General features: G+C 47.7%; 1 protein-coding gene across 4 annotated transcripts in view; it reads right to left on the reverse strand.

Moving 5' to 3' along the window:
- Positions 1-2,452: 2,452 nt before the first annotated feature.
- kidins220b (kinase D-interacting substrate 220b) overlaps positions 2,453-18,195 on the reverse strand; it is a 46,791-nt gene continuing 31,048 nt past the window's right edge. Inside the window, exons 14-30 of one of the 4 annotated variants that reach the window (XM_061052770.1) lie at positions 18,188-18,195; positions 17,828-17,993; positions 17,600-17,751; positions 14,259-14,548; positions 14,047-14,187; positions 13,734-13,971; positions 13,433-13,521; positions 12,079-12,223; positions 11,808-11,970; positions 11,509-11,687; positions 10,241-10,476; positions 9,547-9,666; positions 8,907-8,936; positions 7,672-7,809; positions 7,491-7,589; positions 7,177-7,407; positions 2,453-6,112 (exon numbers count right to left, since the gene is read on the reverse strand). The exon at positions 18,188-18,195 is cut by the window's right edge and continues 172 nt beyond it. In XM_061052770.1, coding sequence (XP_060908753.1) covers positions 4,910-6,112; positions 7,177-7,407; positions 7,491-7,589; positions 7,672-7,809; positions 8,907-8,936; positions 9,547-9,666; positions 10,241-10,476; positions 11,509-11,687; positions 11,808-11,970; positions 12,079-12,223; positions 13,433-13,521; positions 13,734-13,971; positions 14,047-14,187; positions 14,259-14,548; positions 17,600-17,751; positions 17,828-17,993; positions 18,188-18,195 — 3,628 coding nt within the window. In that variant the 3' untranslated portion in view covers positions 2,453-4,909. The remainder of the gene's footprint in view (positions 6,113-7,176; positions 7,408-7,490; positions 7,590-7,671; positions 7,810-8,906; positions 8,937-9,546; positions 9,667-10,240; positions 10,477-11,508; positions 11,688-11,807; positions 11,971-12,078; positions 12,224-13,432; positions 13,522-13,733; positions 13,972-14,046; positions 14,188-14,258; positions 14,549-17,599; positions 17,752-17,827; positions 17,994-18,187) is intronic. The other 3 variants (XM_061052772.1, XM_061052771.1, XM_061052773.1) reach the window with 3 other exon arrangements.

Consider the following 18,195-nt stretch of genomic DNA (forward strand, 5'->3'; position numbering starts at 1 on the left):
TCCTCATAGAGCTCTATGTTAAAATGTCTAACTTTACAGCTGCAGTTCCTCCAGTGTCCACTAGAGTCTGTCTCCTGCAGTGAGTCAGTCCTCATAGAGCTCTATGTTAAAATGTCTAACTTTACAGCTGCAGTTCCTCCAGTGTCCACTAGAGTCTGTCTCCTGCAGTGAGTCAGTCCTCATAGAGCTCTATGTTAAAATGTCTAACTTTACAGCTGCAGTTCCTCCAGTGTCCACTAGAGTCTGTCTCCTGCAGTGAGTCAGTCCTCATAGAGCTCCATGTTAAAATGTCTAACTTTACAGCTGCAGTTCCTCCAGTGTCCACTAGAGTCTGTCTCCTGCAGTGAGTCAGTCCTCATAGAGCTCTATGTTAAAATGTCTAACTTTACAGCTGCAGTTCCTCCAGTGTCCACTAGAGTCTGTCTCCTGCAGTGAGTCAGTCCTCATAGAGCTCCATGTTAAAATGTCTAACTTTACAGCTGCAGTTCCTCCAGTGTCCACTAGAGTCTGTCTCCTGCAGTGAGTCAGTCCTCATAGAGCTCTATGTTAAAATGTCTAACTTTACAGCTGCAGTTCCTCCAGTGTCCACTAGAGTCTATCTCCTGCAGTGAGTCAGTCCTCATAGAGTTCTATGTTAAAATAGCGGCGCTTTGAGACTCTCTTCTTTACAGAATTTGTTTCTCATCTGGACCTCGTGAAGCTCAATGAGAAAAATTTCAGAAGAAAGCTGGACGTGTTTTCTTAAGTTCTCTTCCTGAAACTTTGATCCTGAGAGTTTTCCATCCCGGGAGCAGCAGTCGAGTAATCACACGTAGCAGAGGAAATACTTGGTTAATCAGATGTTTGGCAGATCATCAGAGACGGCCTGAGCACTCTGCTGGATCCTCTCCAGTCTGATAAATCTGAGGATTCTGCTCTGGATAATTGAGAGCAACGCCGGGGCTTATGGGTAATGAGAACAGGAGGTTACACAGAAGTCATGGAGGTCAAAAAGACGTTTGACCATCAGAGGATATAAAAGATGCAGCAGGTTTTAAACAGACAATAAAAGAGAGAGAGGAGTGAGCGCTCCTGTCAAACTTTAACTTCTCTCTGCTGCCTTTAACGCCCCGCTGTAAAACAGGAAGAGGCTTTTCAAAATATGGAAATGACACCACAGAGTATCACATGATCAGTACAAAGGACGACCACAGGGAGGAGGAGGAGGAGGAGGAAGAGGAGGAAGAGGAGGAGGAAGAGGAGGAGGAGGAGGAGGAGGAAGAGGAGGAGGAAGAGGAGGAGGAGGAAGAGGAGGAAGAGGAGGAGGAAGAGGAGGAGGAGGAAGAGGAGGAGGAAGAGGAGGAGGAGGAAGAGGAGGAGGAGGAGGAGGAGGAGGAAGAGGAGGAGGAAGAGGAGGAGGAAGAGGAGGAGGAAGAGGAGGAGGAGGAGGAGGAGGAAGAGGAGGAGGAAGAGGAGGAGGAGGAAGAGGAGGAGGAAGAGGAGGAGGAGGAAGAGGAGGAGGAGGAAGAGGAGGAGGAAGAGGAGGAAGAGGAGGAGGAGGAAGAGGAGGAGGAAGTCTGTGTGTGTGTGTGTGTGTGTGTTGCTCTCACACTTTGCATCTTATGTCTCTGATCCTTCATCACGCAGCAGGAACATACGAAACACGACCTGCAGCCGCCTCACATATTCAAATGTTTTACTGTTAGACACACAGACACGCACGCACGCGCACACACACACACACACACACACACACACACACACACACACACACACACACACACACACACACACACACACACACACACACACACACACACACACACACACACACACACACACACACACACACACACACACACACACACACACACCCACACCTCTCCTACCAGATGTTAACCCTCGAGTCTCTGGAGCTGCAGCTTGACGCGTCCTGGACATTTTAAGTGATTCTGAATTTGCCCTTCAACGTTTTTCTCGTCACCTGTTTTACATGTTTATGTTTCAGATGTTTGAAACGAGGACGAGTGAACATGCAGGAACCTTTTTATTTTAAAACCTTCCTGGAGGACTCGGCCGGTCGTCTCCAGTGTGCTGGAGTCTCTGAAGGTCTGTGAGTAGTTTCCCTGAAGTGTTTGGATCTTTGTTTGACTCTGAAGATCTTCACCCTCTCATTGGTTGATTACCCATTTTCACAAACCAGCTGTTTTAAAATCCTCCGTGTGGTGTGGACCGGGTCTGACTTCAGACACATTATTGTTGCAGCATTTTTAAGTTTCTGTTCAAAGTTTCAAATGAACGTTTTTTTTCCTTTTGGTCCATAAAGAGTCTAAAAAGATGTAAACTTTAATCAAATCAATAAAAATGTTTAAATTAAATTTCACGCCTCGTTAGAAACCTTTTCAACAGGCCGGGTGTCTGGGACGTGGTTCTTCAGGGTCCGGGCAGCGAGGTTCAGAAATAAAAGTCAGAGAACGTTCAACATCCAGGTTTATTTATTTCACATCAACACATTAAATTCACTTCAGCATGTTGAAAGAGCATGATTTACAGACGACACACGAACACAACATCTGAACGTTCAGATTTACAGACGACACACGAACACAACATCTGAACGTTCAGATTTACAGACGACACACGAACACAACATCTGAACGTTCAGATTTACAGACGACACACGAACACAACATCTGAACGTTCAGATTTACAGACGACACACGAACACAACATCTGAACGTTCAGATTTACAGACGACACACGAACACCACATCTGAGTGTGCAGATTTACAGACGACACACGAACACAACATCTGAACGTTCAGATTTACAGACAACACACGAACACAACATCTGAGTGTGCAGATTTACAGACGACACACGAACACAACATCTGAACTGATACTTCAGTCGGAGTTCAAATGGCGTTCAGATCGTCTTCACTCTGCGGCTCCTCGATGACGTCTCATGTTTATGCTTCTTCAAACTTTTTTAACTTGCGGCGCTTTGAAGTTTTAAAGGGGTCATATTCTTTTTCTGGTTTTATACTGGTTTAAACTCTGCTTTATACTAGTTTATACTGGTTTATACTGGTTTAAACTGGTTTATACTCTGCTTTATACTGGTTTATACTGGTTTATACTCTGCTTTATACTGGTTTATACTGGTTTATACTCTGCTTTATACTGGTTTATACTGGTTTATACTGGTTTAAACTGCTTTATACTCTGCTTTATACTGGTTTATACTCTGCTTTAAACTGGTTTAAACTGGTTTAAACTCTGCTTTATACTGGTGTAAAGGGGTCATATTCTTCTTCTGGTTTTATATGCTCTTTAGTGTGTTTTCAAAGTGTCCTGTGCATGTTTAGACACATCTATGTGTAAAAATTCAAAGTCCGTGTAAACGCAGCTTCTCCTACGTCCTCCTGTTAGCTGTAGCATTAGCTGCTTCAGAGCCTTAAAGAGAAAGTTAGAAGCGAGCCGGAGCGACAGAACATGAAAACATGAAAACATGACAAACACTAACCCTGTTGTGAACAGACTTTAGTACATAGATTAAATATAACATGACCTCTTTAAACTGGTTTATACTGGTTTAAACTGGTTTATATGGGTTGTATAAGTGTGAACAGACTTTAGTACATACATTAAATATAATATGACCTCTTTAAACTGGTTTAAACTGGTTTATACTGGTTTAAACTGGTTTATATGGGTTGTATAAGTGTGAACAGACTTTAGTACATACATTAAATATAATATGACCTCTTTAAAGAAAGCTTATCACGCCACGCACGCCACATGTTCTAAATATCACCGTAACGGATCAGTCTCACAACGCCATCTAGTGGTCGTTTAGAGTTTAGAGAGCGACCACCAGGGGGCGGCGTGAAAATCTGCGTCTCTCTCCGAATGTTCAGACAAAAAATCAAACGTATCAAAGACGACAAACAACAACAACAACAACAACAACAACAACAACAACATGCAGCATCGTCACGTTAGCTTCTGGTTTCTACGTTAGCTTCTTGTTTTCTACGTTAGCTTCTTGTTTCCACGTTAGCTTCTGGTTTCTACGTTAGCTTCTTGTTTTCTACGTTAGCTTCATCTACTTCTCTGCCTGTTAGCATGCAGCAGGCTGAACACTGATTCACTGTCCGAGGTCAAAGGTCGTCATGATCTACGATACTTTAGACACCGCATGTTTGTTTTATTAACCCTTTGTTGGCTCTCTGATTGGTCAGCTGACCCTCCAATCAGAGAGCCCCTCTCATAGCAACCGTTGCCGGGCTACATCCGGTGGTCAGGGAGTGACTCTAAGGCCCCGTGTCCACGTGGCGTCTTCTCAGAAAAGCGCTGCACGTCCATCCTGTCTGTGAGAGAGCTGTGTGACAACACTGCGGCGCGAGGAGGAAGTGGGTACAAGACACGATCTGTAGAACGCACAGATACGGGAAAAATCTTTAATGTAGAAAAAGAGCGCCGCTGACGTCAACAACGGCGCCTTTCTGAAAAATGTAACGATAGCCGTCACTAAATGTTCTCCTCGCACGCCGTGCCGTCTGTGATCGATTAAATATGAATAAAACTCGATTAGACCTTGAGGTGTTTTTAACGGTTTAGAGATTAAATCTAACCTAGCAACAGTAACCAAGGAGGGCGGGGCTTAACAGAGGGTCAGGAATGAAGACCTGCCCGATGTACGTTGTTGTTTAAGACAGAACTTTAGATTTCTGATTGGCTTATACAACTTCTATTTTTGTTGCCGTGGTAACAAACAGGTATCGATATCGTGTATCGTGACGACCTCGCCGCAGACTTAAACTACGAGTCACAGCGACACACTAAATCTAAGATAAGAACTTTTGAGCCAATCAGCAGCACTCGTCCCACTCGGCTCCAGGTGGACCCTCGGGGTCACGCTGAGGTCACAGGATGCTCTCGCGCTCCTCGCCGAAGGTGACGGTGTCGGAGGACACGGTGCAGATCTCAGTCGGGTCGCCGGGTTTCAGACCCCTCTTCAGGTGGACCACTCGCACGTTCTCGTTGTTGGGCCCGGGGCGGGTGGCGGTGGAGGAGGTGGTGGAGGTGCCCGAGCTCGGGGAGATGATGGCGTCGCTGGAGGAGGAGGAGGTCGGGTTGCAGGAGGAGGAGGTGGAGCCCTCTGCTTGTTGGCGGGGTCGGTTGCCGTGGATACCATGCTGGGCGTTGGTGTTGTTGTTGAGCGTGACGTTGCTGGGTGTGCGGTTCAGGTTGAACGACTTGGAGGACGGCCAGCTCTCCTCGGGCGAGCTGGCGAGCAGACTGCATTGGTCCTCGGAGCAGATGGACATGCGGGCGACCGCCGGGTCCTGCAGGCCGCTGAGGCTGCTGGGAACACCGCACTTCCTGGCCTGGCTCTCCTCGTCCAGCTGGATCAGGTTGGCCCGCTCCAGCTGGGACAGGTCCGCCTCCTCGTCCTGCAGCGAGTGGTTTGGCGAGCTCTCGTTGGAACGGACACCCGAGTCAGACGAGTCCTTCTTGTCCAACATGGCGTCCGACAGGTAGTCCTTCCCCTTCAGAGCGAGCGAGCCGCCGGGCAGTTTGTGGTCGACCAGCTTCTTCCCGTCTTTGAGGAGCGGGGCGTTATCGGACTCTTCCGACTCCTCGTCGTCACTGGTTAGCTTCTGGTATCGCAGCCCGCCTGCCGCCTTCAGCTTCAGGTCGGCGGCGCCCTGGAACAGCCCGCCCCTCTCTGCTGAGGTCTTGCGGGTCAGCAGGGACTTGGAGGATCCGTGTTCGCCCTTCTCGTCCTCCTCGGTGATTGGATCCAGAGCGTCCCCGTTGGAGGCGAAGTCCGTGTTGTCTGCCGGCGGTTTCCCGCTGCTCCTCTTATTGTACGACTTGGACGTATCCTGCTCGCCGCCGTCTTTGTTCTTGTCCTCTGATGATGATGTCATGAACTGACCCGGCTGTGGTTGGACGGGCCGCTCCCCGCCGCCGCCGCCCATCTCCAGCTGAGCCATCTGGGCGATGTACTCCTGGTAGGCGTTGCGGTACTCGGACTGCTGCTTGTCGGTCAGCTTGCCGATGTCGTTGGACGACTCCTGAGAGTTCAGGCTGGTCATGCTGGCAGTCCTGTGAGCGCCACCCTGAGGACACGCCCACAACAGCAGCAGTTAGTTTACTGTCAGTTAAAATCACCTGTCGCCCCTCACCTGTCTCCTCTCACCTGTCACCCCTCACCTGTCTCCTCTCACTTCTCACCCCTCACCTGTCTCCTCTCACTTGTCACCCCTCACCTGTGTCACCTCTCACCTGTGTCACCCCTCACCTGTGTCGCCCCTCACCTGTGTCACCTCTCACCTGTGTCGCCCCTCACCTGTCTCCTCTCACCTGTCACCCCTCACCTGTCTCCTCTCACCTGTGTCACCCCTCACCTGTCTCCTCTCACCTGTCACCCCTCACCTGTGTCACCTCTCACCTGTGTCACCCCTCACCTGTCTCATCTCACCTGTGTCGCCCCTCACCTGTGTCACCTCTCACCTGTCTCCTCTCACCTGTGTCACCCCTCACCTGTCTCATCTCACCTGTCGCCCCTCACCTGTGTCACCCCTCACCTGTGTCACCTCTCGCCTGTGTCACCCCTCACCTGTCGCCCCTCACCTGTCGCCCCTCACCTGTGTCACCCCTCACCTGTGTCACCTCTCACCTGTCTCCTCTCACCTGTGTCACCCCTCACCTGTCTCATCTCACCTGTCGCCCCTCACCTGTGTCACCCCTCACCTGTGTCACCTCTCGCCTGTGTCACCCCTCACCTGTCGCCCCTCACCTGTCGCCCCTCACCTGTGTCACCCCTCACCTGTCTCATCTCACCTGTGTCACCCCTCACCTGTCGCCCCTCACCTGTGTCACCCCTCACCTGTCGCCCCTCACCTGTGTCACCCCTCACCTGTCGCCCCTCACCTGTGTCACCCCTCACCTGTGTCGCCCCTCACCTGTGTCACCCCTCACCTGTGTCACCCCTCACCTGTCACCCCTCACCTGTCACCCCTCACCTGTGTCACCCCTCACCTGTCACCCCTCACCTGTGTCACCCCTCACCTGTCACCCCTCACCTGTCGCCCCTCACCTGTGTCGCCCCTCACCTGTGTCAACCCTAACCTGTCGCCCCTCACCCTTTGCCAGATTTGAATAAAAGTTGTGGTTTGTTTACCATCCACGGCATGTTGCCATGACGTGCCGGCTCGTCCAATCCCACGTTGCTCAGCTCCTCGAAGCTCAGGTTGAAACTGTACATCGGGGAAGCGTCCGTGTTGGCGGCGCCGGCGTGGGGCGGAGCCACGGCTCTCCTTCCTGCCTCAGTGTGACGGCCCACCACGCTGCCTTGCTCACTGGCAGCTTCCTCTTGCAGCACCTGACTCTCGATGATCCGCATGTCCAGAACCTGCAGGAGGTGAAACGTGTTAGCTCGTTAGCACGTTAGCATGCTAGCTCCTACAGCTGGACGTGTTGGCGGCGTGTACTGACCGTGGCTCTGAACAGCTGCCAGTCTCCAAAGTTCATGCTCATCTCCTTCTTCAGCTCGTCGACGTTACACTGAGACAACACTCTGCCGTTCACGTTCGCCTGGAATACAACAACACGTGTGATGTCATGACCTTTACCAGCGTCCTGACCGGCGTCCTGCGTGTGTGTGCAGTTCACTCACCTTCCTGATGGTGGCGCTGTAATGTCCCATCATGCTCTGGTCGATGCCTTCGATCTGCCGCACGCGCTCACAGACGGACTCCGTCGTCATGGAGCTGAGGAGGATGGCGGGAACGCCAGACACCACGGAGGCGGAGCCCTGAACACAAACAGTCTCAGGTTTGACCTTCACAACGAAACACGTTTTATATTTCAGAGGAAACCTCGCCAAGCAGACGCTGGCGTTAGTGACGTGTTTATTCTGAAGGTCAGAGAGACGAATAATCACAAAGTAAATATAACGTTATTAAAGTTAGCCAGTTAGCCAGTTAGCAGGATTTAACGTCTGAAAGAAACGACTTTCATTCTGTGGACTGAAACTCGTTCAGAGAGTCGCTTAATTATTTACCTTTTCTAAATGTGGACGACATTAAAACACGTTTTATATCTCAGGATCAGGCATAACAAACAGGTGAGGGGTGACAGGTGAGAGGTGACACAGGTGAGGGGCGACAGGTGAGGGGTGACAGGTGAGGGGTGACAGGTGAGGGGCGACAGGTGAGGGGCGACACAGGTGAGGGGAGACACAGGTGAGGGGTGACAGGTGAGGGGCGACAGTTGAGGGGGGCGACAGGTGAGGGGTGACACAGGTGAGGGGAGACAGGTGAGAGGTGACACAGGTGAGGGGCGACAGGGGAGGGGTGACACAGGTGAGGGGTGACACAGGTGAGGGGCGACAGGGGAGGGGTGACAGGTGAGGGGTGACACAGGTGAGGGGTGACACAGGTGAGGGGCGACAGGTGAGGGGCGACAGGTGAGGGGTGACACAGGTGAGGGGCGACAGGTGAGGGGCGACAGGTGAGGGGTGACACAGGTGAGGGACGACAGGTGAGGGGTGACACAGGTGAGGGGCGACAGGTGAGGGGCGACAGGTGAGGGGCGACAGGTGAGGGGTGACACAGGTGAGGGGCGACAGGTGAGGGGCGACACGTGAGGGGTGACACAGGTGAGGGGCGACAGGTGAGGGGTGACAGGTGAGAGGAGACAGGTAGCTCAGTGAGACAGAGGAGGATTTCTACTTTACTGAAGCTACAGGCTAATTCAGGCAGGCAAGGTGCATGCTGGGAGTTGTAGTGGGCCGAGCACTTCAGAGGGAGTTAGGCTATAAAGTGGGAACGTACAGGAAGGAGTGAGGAGAGAGGGAAGGAAGGAAGGACGGAAGGAAGGACGGAGGTTAAGTTAGGGAGAGTTCAATACCTGCTTCCTTTTTAAAGATGAAACCTTATACTGCAGACAGACAGACAGACAGACAGACAGACAGACAAGCAGACAGGTGAGGAATGATGCACAGCTGGACAGAAACGTCTGGAGAACAACAGGTGACTGACGGGCAGGAAGAGACAGGAGAAGGTCTCAGGTTCAGAAGAAGAAGAAACCAGAAAGGACATTTTTTAAAACGTTACTAACAAGTTTAAAAAACCACAGAAGAGGAAGGAGAAGAAGAAGAAGAGGAAGGAGAAGAAGGAGAAGAAGAAGAAGAGTGGAGCGTCATCTTGTTGTTGAAAAAAGCAGAATAAGAAAAACAGTTATAAACTAAAAGCTGAAGGTTAGTTAAACTCTCGAGGATACGGAGGCTCATTGGTGCCAGATAAAAGTGAAATGTTAAGAAAAAAAACATCCAAACGTTTCCGATCAACCTCCGAGCATGAGACGGACGCCCCCCCGCCCCCCCCCCCTGGTTTCTACTCGCTGTCCTGTCTCTCCAATAAATGAGAAGCTCAATTGATTGGTTCTGTTTAGTCTTTCTAAATAAAATACAATAACAACATGTGATTAATAACAGATCATGAGTTCTGAACCCTCCATGAGCTCAGGTTCAGGTGTGTTTCGTACTCACAGGTGCCACGGCGTCCCGGCTGAAGGAGTTTTTGCGGGGTGGGCGTGGATGGAGGTGTGATGTGTAGGAGGTGGTCACGAGTGGGCGGGGCAGCTGGTAAAGGTGATGGGGGAAATATGGCTGAAGGAGGGGGAGGGGCATAAAATCAAAATAATGTTCATGGAGATGATTCAACGTGCAACAAGAAGGAGGAGGAGTCAACGTAAGAGATGAGACAGTGAATCTCTCAATGTTCAACTTTAAAGCTGCAGTTCCTCCAGTGTCCACTAGGGTCTGTCTCCTGCAGTGAGTCAGTCCCCATAGAGCTCTATGTTAAAATGTTTAACTTTACAGCTGCAGTTCCTCCAGTGTCCACTAGAGTCTGTCTATTGCAGTGAGTCAGTCCCCATAGAGCTCTATGTTAAAATGACCAGGTGCTACAAGGAGGGGACTGAAGCTTTAAATTAATCTGCTTTCTGATTGGTTGGTTTAAGGACAGCAGATATTCACTATAAACCCAAAAACAACATAAACACAAATGAAAAAAGTGAAACTGAACCAGGTGTGCAGCCAGGCGATGACATCACAACCTTACCAACCAGGTGAGTCCACGGCAAGTCGTGTGAGACTGAATGTGAACTTTAGACAAACCCTGTCTATCTGTACCTGTCAGTTTGAATGACATCATCAGCCTGTGGGCGGGGCCTGTACTCACCCTGTTGTAGAAGGGGTGCTGCGGTCCGGCCATGCCGCTGTAGTAGCTGCTGTGAGGCTGCGGGGAGACCACACCCCCTCCTGGTTGGTTGAACGGTCCGCTGAAGGAGGCGGATGGAGAGCACGCCGACGACACCTGAGAGTACATGGAGGTGGGGCGGGGCTGAGCCTCCTGCAGGGCGAGGGGCGGGTACGTAACCCCACCTATATTCATCTGCTCCCGAGCAGCTCGGACGTCTGGATGAGCGAGAGGTGAAGAGTCGTGTTAGTGACATGATGAGTTTAAAGCTGTCACAAACACACCTGCCACAGGTGTTTGTGTTACTGTACTTTAACCCTCATGCATCATTATGGACATTTTAATCCATTTGGTCAAATGTTTCCTCTTCATCTGGCCATCATTTTGTCTGTTAGTGCATATGGAACACATTTTTGTAAGAAAGTCTCTCTCTTGATACATTTTGGAATGCACAAAACTGATATAAAAATAGAACAGATTGATATTTTTTTCTAATAAAAAGTAATTATCAGGATATACTTAACCCAGTTATGATTCTGGCATTTAAAGGGTTAAATTCCTGATAATTATTCAATATGTGTATATATATATATATATATATATATATATATATATGTATGTATATATATTTCTGAGCAGGGCTGAAGTTGTTTAAGAGATTTATGCAAAAAAAGTAGAAAAAAATATCAATCTGTTCTATTTTTATATCAGTTTTTGTAAATTGGACATTTTCGCCCTCCAACGTCCGAACAGGGACATTTTAAATCTGATGCTACACAAAAACTAACAATGCATCAAAGTCAATATTTTGGATAATCTTTGACATATCCAAGACTGATTTTAAAAAAATCCCCCAACCACCAAATATTTGGTATATTGAAAATAACTAATTTTTGTGTTTCTTTTCTTAAATAACAACAGTGACATCAAGTAATCAAACTGGCATTTAAAGGGTTAAATTCCTAAAAGTGATTGAATGTTTGATAGTTTTGAGCAGGGCTGAAGTTGTTTAAGAGATTTATGCAAAAAAAAGGAGAAAAAAATATCAATCTGTTTTATTTTTATAGCAGTTTTTTGGAAGTGTACATTTTTGTCCTTCAGGGACTTCAGAGGGTAGCAAATTAAATGCCTGAGGGTTAATAACGCTGCATCTGAATCTGTTTGTTGAACTTGTTGTTTAAATCCTGCTTTGATCCTCCCATAAGGGCAGTAATCATATCTATAGAGGTTCTAGTTTTGAGAGTTTTTACCGGCTATGATCTCCCTGAGTTTGGGGTCCAGGTTGACGGTGCAGGGCAGGAACGTGCGGATGTCTCTGGTGGTCAGGACGGGCGTTCTGGACGACAGGAAGACCTCGAAGCTGCGGACGTCCCCGTCGATCTCGAGCAGCGGCTCCACGTCTTTGGTGGTTGGGATGTTCTTGGACACTCTGAGAGAGGAAACAGACGAGTCTCTACCATGTTTAGAGTTTAGACTGCAGTACCCGTTTTAACCACTAGGGGTCAGAGTTACAGACTGCTCCTTTAATGATGAGTGTGTGGCGTCCTACCTCTCGTAGATGGTCTTCAGCGTGGCCTGGTCCGGGACTCCGTCAGTCTCCTCCAGGTACAGGATGAGCCAGGACGTCCTGTAGGGCCACTGCTCCGTCAGGTTGATCCAGGACGCCAGGCGGTCCCAGTTAAAGTTGATCTGATTGGCTCGCAGCAGACGACCTGATTGGACAAACAGTCTGTTTACTTCCTGTTTCTTATTCTGTGATCGTTGACTCTGTGCTCGATGTGTCAGGTCTGTTTATGGATGCCCTAAATGGACGATCAGACCTGTGACAGAGACGATGTTGAGCAGCCTCCTCATGGTCTGCGGGCTGATGTCATTGAACCAATCCTCCGTCACCATCAGCTTTGTCAGGTCAAACGACATCTGACGGGTCACGGAGCGCTGCACCTGCCGCCGCCGGTACGTGTCCTGAAAGAGAAGGTCACGTCAACGATCGACTAAAACAAGACGCTGTCATAAAATCACATGATCACACAGTGGTGGGCGATATAAAGATTTTAGATCATGAAAGATTTTAACGTGCTGACGATCTGCCAAAGCAGAGAGATCGTAGAACCGGGCTCATGTGTTTATTCTCTCATGCTGCAGTTTATGCCCCCCTCCTTTTTTGCTCCGCAGCAGTGAAAACGAAACTTAAAAGTAAAGTCCGCAAAAACAACTCCATCCCGGTTACATGCAACTGGTGATACTTTTCTAAACCGACACGCTGTTATCAACAGTTAACTTATCTGTATAGTTTGCACAGTTAAGTTTACATCTTAGATAGCGACGCAAGAAACCGTTTAACGAGCCGGAGAGACGTTAACAGTCAGAGTCAGACAGAGAGGAGCTCAGACAGACAGAGAGGAGCTCAGACAGACAGAGAGGAGCTCAGACAGACAGTCAGTGGAGATATAACCTCGGTGTTTCAAATGTTGCTGTCTGTGTTTTCTGCTCTCTCTCAGTTTTTAAAAGTTACTTATCAAGCTTCTCCACCTGAAGCTCACCTATTGTGATAACTGAATTTATAGGGATTACACTAAACGACGTTACAAAGCAGCAGGCAGGTGAGAGTGAGTAACCATGGTGACTGTCTGTCTGTCAATCAACAATGTCCCGCCCCCTCTATGAATGAAACTCTTCTGTCAGTAAAACTTACTTTGATCATGTGTCACAGAATGAACACATTCTGTATTATGTTTGATTATATATAAACTAAACTAAAGTTAGTCCAATGATGTCATAAAAAACAACAAAGGCTGCAGAGCCTGTATGAAGCTCCAGCTGGAGGAACTCTGCAGGACTAAAATAGAACAGAAACACAAGAACTTGAAGTCTACATGTTTTTAAATGAATGCATCACTGCGTGAAAATGTTCCTGATGAACCTAAAAAGAGGACACATAACTAAATCATCATTTCAAAGTGGTGCAGACTGAACTTGTCTGCACAGTTTTTGTGCATTTAAAAACATTATACGGGTAAATAAGTTTGGTTGAACTGAAACTTACAAATTAGTCTAAAGATCAGTATGAAAAAAATTGTGATTTTGCTACAAAAAAAAAACGTGATTAGATATTTTTCCCATATCGCCCACCTCTAATCACACACACACACACACACACACACACACACTTACCCTGCGGTTGAGCGTCGTCTTGCTGCCAAACTTCGTCAATTCTCCCAGACTGTGCTGAGACAACTTCCTGTCCAACTCCTCATGCCAACCTACACACACACACACACACACACACACACACACACACACACACACACACACACACACACACACACACACACACACACACACACACACACAGATAAATAAATGATGTCACTCATCAGTTTGGTGACTGTCTGTCTAGAGTCAGAAGTGACCATATATGGAGAAGAGGGTGGGGTTATCTAACAGCAGAATGACAGAATCAAACTGGTGTTACCGTCTGCGGTGGCCGTGTCCCCGTTAGCGGGAGCCGGCGCACACATCTTCCTGGCGCTAGAGAGTCCTCTGCTGTTGAGGAAGACGGGCAGGTGCACGATGTTCCTCATGTAGTCGTGCCCGTTGATGTTGGAGTCCCGCAGGACGCTGTTTAGGTTCTGGTTGATGGCTTTGATGATGATGTGAGGGTCGCTGGCGAAGATGGAGATGAACGGGCCTTTGGAGAACAACACGCGCACCTGCAGCACAAACACACACCTGAGTGACCCGGACCAATCGTTACATCTGACCCTCGATAAGCCCCGCCCCCTCACCGTGTCCAGCATCTGCAGCACTTTGTCCTGTTCGCACGAGTCCAGCCCGTCGATGACCACGGCCAGCCTCGTCTGATGCTGCGTGAAGCTGTCGATGGTCTTGGCCATCCTCGCCATCAGCTCCACCTCGTTCTTCAGCACCTGAGGGATGACATCATCACGTCACAGGTGCTGCTGTGTGTTCATGGTTAACCACACGGTGTGAGTCTCACCTTCATGAAGCCCTCACTCTTCAGCTTGTGCATCCTGTTGGCGGCGCCGTGGAGCCTCTTCCTCTGAGAGTTGAGCACCGAATCTGTGACCTGCCACCACGTCCTGACGTTCAGCAGCAGCGCCAGGCCCACCACGCTGCCGATGGAGATCAGCACGCCGTTCACCGTGTGGTTATCCCCGTCCACCTTAAAGACGGCGAGCAGCGCCATGCCCGTGAGCAGGCAGGCGAGCACGAGGACGAAGAGGATGAAGGATGGGACGCAGCACGTTTTCTTCCACTTCCTCTTACCTGGGGAAACTAAACTCTTTTAATGACAGTTTGCATGGGGCTGGTGAATCCACCACAGATCTGTGGTGTTTACTATTTTGAATGTATACACACCTTATGAGTGTCAGGAAAATGAGGATGTATACTTGAACAGTCCTGCATTTATAAACTCATTTATTCAGGACAATCAGTCCAGTAGTGTTTTTGTGGTTGGTGATATGAATGCTGATTTTTCAGATAGAAGGTCAATATTTGCTAAACATATGTCACAGTTTTGTGATGATAACAGACTTTTATTATCCAGCCAAATGCTTTTACCGGCAGACAGTTACTCTTACATAAGTGAGGCCTGGCACACAACATCATGGCTTGATCATTGTATTAGCACTGCTGATGCCCATGATATTCTGCATTCCATGGAAATCTTAGATGAGAAATTAATGTCTGATCATGTACCATTTGTAATGTCTCTTGATGTTGAAAATCTACCTGAGATGATTAACGAGGTCAGTAATACTACAAACACTAAAGCTAAACTGGATTGGCCTAAACTCACCAATGAAGACATCTTATCATACTATGGGAAAACTGATATCCTTCTTACTGGTGTATATTTACCGAGAGGTGCAATTATGTGTTCTGATGTAAACTTAAACATAATTATTCTAAAAGGGCAAATTCTAACAGATTCTAAAGCATGTAGCTGCTCATCATGCAGAAGCTAAAGAGGCATTTAAAGCTTGGGTTCAGGAAGGCCGACGCAGACAGGGGTCTGTCCTGGATTATAAAAAGCTTACTCTTTCAAGGTATAAATATGCAGTTCGTTATATATCCAAAAATGAACAAGTGATGAGAGCAGACTCTACGGCTGAAAAGCTGCTAAATAAGAATGTCATTGAATTTTGGATGAAGGTGAGAACTCTAAACAGGAGCAATACATTGCTACCTAGTACAATAGAGGGAGTCTCTGGAGCTGATAACATCACTGAATTGTGGAAGCAGAATTACTCTGCTTTATTTAATTGTGTTAAAAGTGACCCATTTAAAGTGGGTAATATTGCCAACAGGGATGCAGTAGGAATCACAACCATTGAGGTATTTGAAGCTAATGCACAATTATCTGTAAATAAAGCAAGTGGCTCAGATCAGATCACTGCAGAGCATCTTAAGTTTGCAAGCCCCAAAGAGGCCGCTCTACTTGTCATATGTTTCACTGGCTTTATGACACATGGGCTGATGCCCGACTCTATGTTGGCTGTAACTCTTGTGCCTGTCATTAAGAACAAAGCAGGCAAGATTGGGAGCATGGACAATTATAGACCAATCGCACTGGCAAGTGTGATTTCCAAAGTTCTGGAGAGTATTCTTTTAGATCGATTGGGTGATTAAATTAATACCAGAGACAATCAGTTTGGTTTCAAACCGAAGCATGGCACTGAGTTGTGTATCTGTTCTAATTAGCGTTATTGATGCCTCTAAGGTATTTGATAGAGTCAATCACCAGAAGCTATTTAAAAAATTAAATCCAAATGGTGTACCTGCTAGCATTATAAGAATACTTGCATACTGGTATGCTAACCAGAGTATGCAAGTCAGATGGGGCAGTAGTGTCTCTGGTCCCTTCAGGGTTGGTAATGGAGTTCGACAAGGGGGGCTACTGTCACCAGCCCTCTTCAACCTGTATATGAACGATTTATCTGACCAACTGAACGGCTGTAGAACGGGCTGTATGATTGGCAACACTGTGATGAACCATCTAATGTATGCGGATGATTTGACCATTTTCTCTCCCAGTAGTGCTGGCTTTCAGCAGCTGTTAAATGTGTGTACAGAATATGGTGCCAAACATGATGTGCAATATAATTCAAATAAGAGCAGTGTGATGATATGTAGGGCAAAGGGAGATAAGGACCTCCACTTTCCACAATTTTATCTTCCTGGGGAAGAACTTTGTGTTTGTTATAAAGCACTTTATAACAGATCAAATATCTGACGATGACGACTTTTTTAAACAGTGTGGTACATTATATGCCCAAGCCAATATGTTCTGATCATGTAAAGATATGTCTCTTTAGAGCATGTTGCTCTCCCCTGTGTACTGCCCCCTTATGGGGTAAGTTCAACAAATCAAGTATGCACAGACTTCAGGTTGCTTACAATGATTGTTTTAGTTACTGTAGGTGGAGGAGTGAGCTATTTGTGAATGCAGGAGTTAACACCTTACAAGCTTTATTGAGGAACCTGATGTACAAATTTAAGAATGTAATTATAATGCTGCTGTGGAACCAAAGTTATAGTGCAGAACACTACCAGTCATAGTGCAGAACACTACCAGTCATAGAGCAGAACACTACCAGTCATAGAGCAGAACACTACCAGTCATAGTGCAGAACACTACCAGTCATAGAGCAGAACACTACCAGTCATAGAGCAGAACACTACCAGTCATAGTGCAGAACACTACCAGTCATAGAGCAGAACACTACCAGTCATAGAGCAGAACACTACCAGTCATAGTGCAGAACACTACCAGTCATAGAGCAGAACACTACCAGTCATAGAGCAGAACACTACCAGTCATAGTGCAGAACACTACCAGTCATAGAGCAGAACACTACCAGTCATAGAGCAGAACACTACCAGTCATAGTGCAGAACACTACCAGTCATAGAGCAGAACACTACCAGTCATAGAGCAGAACACTACCAGTCATAGTGCAGAACACTACCAGTCATAGAGCAGAACACTACCAGTCATAGAGCAGAACACTACCAGTCATAGTGCAGAACACTACCAGTCATAGAGCAGAACACTACCAGTCATACCTCTGGAGACATTGGTGTCTTTTAGAAGAGAATATTTTTATTCTAATGTGTGTTGTCTATTTTTTCTATTGTCCATTTTTAAAATGGACCTTCAAATAATAAAAGTTGATGATGATGACACACACACACAGTAACACACACACACACCCACACACACACAGTGTTACTGTTACTGAGTGTGTGTGTGTGTCAGTGTGTGTGTGTTGGTGTGTGTGTGTGTTGGTGTGTGTCAGTGTGTGTGTGTTACCCTGCGTCTCCTCTGTCTTGAACACTCTGAACAGTCGGGTGGCGAGGAAGCCGAACTCTCTCTCACAGGCGTCAGAGAGCGTGGCGATCATCTCGGCCATCGACGTCTCTCCTCCGACGCTCGACAGACGGTTGTAGTCGGTGAACAGGAACCTGCGGGGACGCGTGATGACATCATCAGTGTGTGTTTCTTTAACCCTGAGTGCGACCCTGCAAGCATCGTGGTTACCTGACGGGCAGCGCCCGGGTGCTCTGCTCCGGCAGCTCGGGAGGATTCACAAACATTAGCCTCAGCAGCAGCTCCAGGTACCCGATGTGACGCGCCAGGCGGGTGCTGATAAGCCACGCCCAGTTCCAGCTCTCGCCCTCCCGACGCCCGCCGAAGTAAACCACCACTGAGGAGTGAAACAGAAAACTTTATTTAAACACTGAGGAAGGGAACCGAAAACTTTATTTAAACACTGAGGAGGGGACAGAAAACTTTATTTAAACACTGAGGAGGGGACAGAAAACTTTATTTAAAAACTGAGGAGGGGACAGAAAACTTTATTTAAACATTAGAGGAAGAGAAAGCAGGTTGTTATCTCACCAAAGAAG

Source organism: Labrus mixtus, chromosome 12 (assembly GCF_963584025.1).
Source record: "Labrus mixtus chromosome 12, fLabMix1.1, whole genome shotgun sequence".
Classification (NCBI taxonomy): Eukaryota; Metazoa; Chordata; class Actinopteri; order Labriformes; family Labridae; genus Labrus; species Labrus mixtus.